Source organism: Lytechinus variegatus, chromosome 1, assembly GCF_018143015.1.
Source record: "Lytechinus variegatus isolate NC3 chromosome 1, Lvar_3.0, whole genome shotgun sequence".
Lineage (NCBI taxonomy): Eukaryota > Metazoa > Echinodermata > Echinoidea > Temnopleuroida > Toxopneustidae > Lytechinus > Lytechinus variegatus.
In genome coordinates this window covers 13,067,765-13,074,045 of record NC_054740.1, presented here as the reverse complement: position 1 = coordinate 13,074,045, position 6,281 = coordinate 13,067,765, and the positions used below count along the sequence as shown (strand labels likewise).

Below are 6,281 nucleotides of genomic sequence, written 5' to 3'. Positions count from 1 at the left end.
AGTTTATGCCTCGGATCTTTGTTCTTCTTTCTCTTTCAAAACCATTTTGACACTAATATCTGTGCCTCGTTTAACAAAGAGTTGCGATATACTGAAATCAAACTCTAATTTGATCTAAATTTGTAGTTAAGACATATGAACTTTGATTAATCTCACTTTGAGTATGAATCGAATTCATCATACGTCTCTGTAAGACGTGGCCCTCTTCTACAGCCTCCTTTATTGCCTCAAAAGCAAAATAATTCGCCCCTACCCTCTCCACCGATAGAAACAGCCACCCCTCTCCCTTGGACCCTCTTCTATACGTCGCACAGGTGACGTGATTGTTTGGAGAATATCTGGGAATGCACGTATCAAAATTTAACCCCCCCCCAAAAAAAAAAAAAATAATAATAATAATATATTATATAATATAATAATAATAAATGAAATAAATAAAATTAAATGAATAAATAAACAAGATAAAATGAAATAAAAAAGATGCAAGAGAAATTGACTGTCATTAGTGCTCCACAATCCTTTGTAATATATCAGTCACAGTCTCATTGTACATCATTTTCCTTTAGAGGCTAGATATTTAAAGTTTCGGAAAAAGTATCAGTGAAATTATGAAAGCTAATTATCATAACTTAATTGCTGGATTTTATCCAACTTATTTAATTTCTATACAATTTGGTGACAATGTTTATATAACATTTGAAATTAAAATTGTTTGACATATTGTTATCTTGAATAAAAACCCATTTTGTACTAGTTCCATTAGATATGAAGTGAAAATGTCTAACCATCAATATTTCATAGTATGCAGATCGACGGCAAAAGTAAAGTTGCTAATCGATCAGTGATCAGTATGATAACTGAAGATTTCTTTTTGTAAAAAAGAAAAAAAAAAACGATGAGAAACAATAGCTATAATTGCACAAACTTTTAAGTAATATTCATGAGGTGTCCATAGGTTTAAATACATGAAATAGCTGTCAACATGTTAACTAGATCATTTGTGCAATGGCGTATCTAGGGAAAAGAGGGCGGGCAGGATCAGTGCTTGCAATGTGACCTTCCAGTATTTCACATGGAGGGATACTCAAATCCTCAAATCGCGTCCTAATTTTTGTCTTCCTCACCCCTCCCCTCTCTCAGGGTTTTTTTTCTTCAAATCTGGATCATTTTATTTTAATTCCCTTGACTTCTCCGTTTGGAGCATCCTGTAATTGGCGTTCATGGCAAGCGCCCCTCTTCCTCCGAAGATACGCCACTGCATTTATGAACCATACACACAAACCAAGACCTCCTGAAAGATCAAACAAGAAGACATAGACCATGTCTTGACCATCATCGTGACTTATTCATTTAGTATGATCTTCAGTTTTCGACCATCAGAAACCTCTTGTTGAATGGTGCCCTCATGTCCAGGTCTGAGCCACTCCATGTCCATAATTCTTCCGATGTCCAAAGATCACACGTCGACAGGGACAACCTACGTCAGGTCCCTCCCTCCACGTTCTGTACGGCATCGGTGTTTGCGGCGTCGACGTTCCCTTGAGTTGGTCTCGGACCTTGACTGGTGGTCGGCGCGCTCGAGAAATGAACTACACGATGTCGCTTGATGTCATATCGGGCTGAATGCGACCCCCTCTCACCGAGGATAGCTCTCCGCTCCTCGGATATCGCTGATTAAAAAAACGAAAATAAAATGTAAATTGAGACGATTTTCGTTGGTATACATCGATTTTCGCCGAGTCATCCAGGATGGCTCTGCGAAATGCCCAATACAAAAAGCATAACATACTTCGGCCTGAACAATTAAAGCTCACCGAAAGCCTCGGTAAACAATGTGAACAATGCTCGCCGTATTATCCAACGATCCAATCTTACAAAATGTAGTCAATGAATAATTTTCAGGCCGTTGGTTCTTTGTAAAAATTGTTTAAAATCTATCTATTTTTACTTCTATATATATGATATCGTGTCCTCTCCCTCAGACTTTTGAACACATATCGCACAAAAAATTATGAAAATTTTTCTTAAAATTGCCCTATCAGAAACAACGTTCAATATCTTCATTGACTAATTGTGTTCGTTTGTAGTATGCATTTTTTTTAATGTATAATTAATTTCTCATGTTTCATTATTACCTTTCTTAGAAGCTAATGTGCATGAATGCGCATGTGAGTGTGTGTTTTTGTGAATTTAGATACATGCCGTACATTTTGTAATTTATTTCATTCTACCCTTCCTCACTCTTCACTCTTTCTTCTCTAGTCTCTTCTCTCCTTTCTCCACTTTCATCTTTTTGATATACCTCCAAGCTCTGCCGTTTTTCTTAATTCTATTTCTTAAACTCAAGCCTCTACAATTTCTTCTCTCCTATTCTATTCGCTTACATGATGTATATTATGTATGTATTCTTATGTATCTTTGCACTGTATAGGCCTATATGTTTCACAGGTGATATATGTCTTACAAGCTGTGCTTTTTAATAGATCACCTTAATTCTGCATTTAAAAATTATTGTTAATTCATTGTTAATATAAAATTGTTGATATATAAAAAAAACTCCATTAATGACATGTATGTTTTGTAGAATTGAAATAAATTTGAACTTGAACTTGGTGTATTATGCAGTTACACGTCAGAGACCTCTCTCTCTTATACTTTTCTTTCAAAGCACAATGAACTATTTCACATATACAAGAGCACTGCAAATATAATAATGGAATAAATTCTTACTTTTATGAGTTGGCAGTGTATTTCGAGTTGACGTTTCGACATGTCTGAGTTGGTTAGCATCGAAGTTTTTGAGAAACTCGTTGTTGAGGCACTGTCTTATCGAATCACATTCTTCGCAGGGTTCTGCTCGGTATGGTTCTGGTTTGAATCTGATATAAAAAACATGAAAACACAAATATCATTTCTCCAGACTATTGTAACTTTTAAGAGGAAAGGACACTAACACAATATTGTGTGCCTTTTTAAATTTCATACGACGTGTCATGAATAAAAACGTCTTCGAGAACACGTCTTGAAAGAACACTTAATAACTCAAGAGAATGAAATAAAGAAAAATAATATTTATCTCCTTAAAAAATAACGAGCAAATAATCACCGTTGGTGAAGATGAGCAAATTATCACTTACGAGGCAAGCTGGGTATAGCTATTTTTCCGAAGCGAGACTAAGGATAAAGTTTAGTAAGTTTTAATGTAAATCTTTGATAAAAGAATGATAGTTTGATTGTAACATAAAAAATAGAACAGAAATCAGATCAACCCCTTGTTGCAAAAGGACTTAACATGATTATTGTAAAATTACCTATTATGATTATGGTATCTGTCATGGAAGCTGTGATTTTATTGACCGTTGAACCCTATTACCATGGTGTTAAATATTTCGTAGTGATGGTGGGTTTTAAATGAAACCTTTTTGAGGTGTTTCGGTCCAAATTTCCTTACTTAATGTCAAGAGCTGCAATATTTTTAGAGATTTACCAAATATGCCTATGTGACCGGTGTGTTGGCTCAATTGGTAGAGCGTCCGTCTCACAACCGGGGAGGTCGGGGTACAAACCCTGGCCGCGTCAGACCAAACGACGTTAAAAAGAAGGGAGTTGCTGCTACACTGTTTGGCGTTCAACGATTAAAAGGGCTAGAGCCTTGTCGATCTGGCGACATAGCGGCTGCCGGGCCCACGATCAATTGGGCAAAGCAAATTTTCGGAGTATTTCATTTCATGTCTATTTCGAACAATAAATTAAGGATTTTCGTTTAGGTGACATTTCAATATGGGTTTGTGCTTGTTTATGCTCTCAATGTGGAACAGAACGCCACAAACACTGTGTGTTGAGAAATGACGTCCACTTTGACTGTAAAATGCTCCATTAATAATGACAGGTAATTTCAATGCGCCCACTCTTCCAATTAGCGTCGATTCACCCCCACTGATCACCCCCCTGCTCGACAGGTCCAAATGTTTATCGTCGCCTTCATTGTTTATCGATTATTGGCTTTTCGTCCACCCCTCTCGAAGAATTAACTATTGTTTGATCCTCTCTCTCTCTCTCTGCTATCCACTGGAGCGAATCTCCTCGATATGAAAAGAAGATGAGGGGGACAACAATAGATAACCAGCTCTTGAAGATGAGATAAAAAAAGCGTATATAAAAAGCGTACAAACACAATCTCGCCAACAAAAGTGTGGACGAACTCGGTTTGCGTTTATTTTCGTCTTGGGTCAATAAGCCAGTTCGTAGTTCATTTCTGCGCATGATCAAAAGATTCTACGCATGATCAGAAGAAGGTCATTTGTACTAAAGTGACATGGTGCTTTAAAATCTAATGAGATAAGCACCAACTTTGATGTCTTGATTATTCATATATTCTTTTGAATTGTCGTTTTCATTTACAGTACATCCACAAAAAACAACAATGCGTCCACGAACGACTGATATTTCACAGTTTGTTAAGTACATTGAGCAACATGCTAAGATATGCATTCAAAGTAGGAATGCAACAAATACCTTCATCAAGTGTTCATCAGTGTGCTATTCTAGTCACCTGGTCTATTCAATTTCTTCATCCTGCTATGTAAGGCAAGCTTACGTAATATCTTGCTTTGAAATCTGCCTATCATGATGAAAGGAATGAAAGGTCATTTGACCAAAATTGCCCATGAAGTAACTACGAACTGGTCTATTGTGAGAAAAATTAACAATATAGTAACTTCACTGTCCAATGATAACTGTCATGGTTACAAAACATATAGATTTCACGAGCCAATCAGAATTAAGGATTTATGGGAATAAAATAGATGGCAGAATTACCATCATATCTTTTATACGACAGACCCCTGTAGTGGGGAAAACCGGCAAACACAAGATGTCAACCCATGACCTTAACGGTTTCGAGATTATTTCATTCATTTCAATAGCAACAACCAAAGAATTAAACACAATAATTCATGTTTCCAAGATCTGTTGTAGGTAAACGTAACAAAGAGGCCATTGCCGATGTCCATAGTAGCATATATGCTAATTGGTCTGGTCTGCGGGTTCAATGACATTTGCTCCGGCGACAATTCCTACGATGGAAAATAATTATGCAGGTTAATCCAAGCATAAAATATAATATCCAAAACTAAATAAACCCTAATCATTATGTTTACATTACCCTGAACCCCCCCCAAAAAAAAAAAAAAATCTATTACAATCCTAACTCTACCCCTATGCCCTCTAAGATATTAAGACCAGGGGCCTGTTGCCGAAAGAGTTGCAATCTATTGCAACTCTAAAAATGATGCGCAACTTGATTTTCAACCAATCAACAGCGCGCATTTGGGACTTGCGATTGATTTTTTGACTTGCGCTTAAACGCAACTCTTTCTGCAACGGACCCCAGAGAAAATTTCGCAGAAGCAAATGTCGTATCATCCTGTCTATGACGCTTCGATCCAGTCCCACCAATGAAACCGACTCCAGACTGATTGATGATATTATGCCATTCGAAATAAGTACGGAGTTATGAACAATTCGAAATTCAAACACACTGGGAGCAATAATCATCGAGCGAGCGAGCGGAGCGCCCGACCTACTATTGATCATGTTTATGATCTTCTTCCGTATAATATTATATGCATGATGTTGCAATATTTAGGTCGATTTATTTGAAAAGAAAAATAATTTATTTCAGTATTCATTTTAATCAGAAGTTGAAGAACACAATTAACTCACACTTTCAAGAAGGTGAGAGGAAGATATTTATTTTGGACTTCTTGTCCGTTGTCTTTAATTCAAATTATCGCCTGGGAGCACAAGAAAGCATAAATAAACTCTAAAGGAAATTAATCAGTTAATAATGACACTGAAAATGACAACATCGTGCCTTTTGTTTTCTTTTTAAATTTGTTAGCAATCGAGCCATGTTAATCCATTTTACTCTTGAAGGATTGACGGATAACCATGACAACCATTATATACCAAATTGTAAAACACGATAGTTGAGAATTATGAATCATAATTGTCAACTATGATAAAAGGGCCTCGACATTATTATTACACCAAATCAACGTCATCTGGTCATTGTTAGCACCTGGGAATCCCATTTATTCTAATATAATTATGGTGGACTCTATTCACTGACTTAATTCTGCGAGAATGATAATAACAATTTCAATATTGATATCATATGTACTTTTCTTAAATCATACTTTCCTTTCTGAGCCATTGGTGGTTATCATTTTACAGACAGAGCTTATAGCGTGGAGTTCACTTCATATAACGTAATTAAA

The 6,281-nt window shown here is 36.3% G+C and overlaps 1 protein-coding gene across 1 annotated transcript in view; it reads right to left on the bottom strand.

Moving 5' to 3' along the window:
• Window positions 1-783: 783 nt before the first annotated feature.
• LOC121432120 overlaps window positions 784-6,281 on the bottom strand; it is a 33,136-nt gene continuing 27,638 nt past the window's right edge. The window contains exons 2-3 of the mRNA XM_041630007.1: window positions 2,731-2,879; window positions 784-1,670 (exon numbers count right to left, since the gene is read on the bottom strand). Of these exons, the coding sequence (XP_041485941.1) occupies window positions 1,483-1,670; window positions 2,731-2,879 (337 nt within the window). The 3' untranslated portion in view covers window positions 784-1,482. The remainder of the gene's footprint in view (window positions 1,671-2,730; window positions 2,880-6,281) is intronic.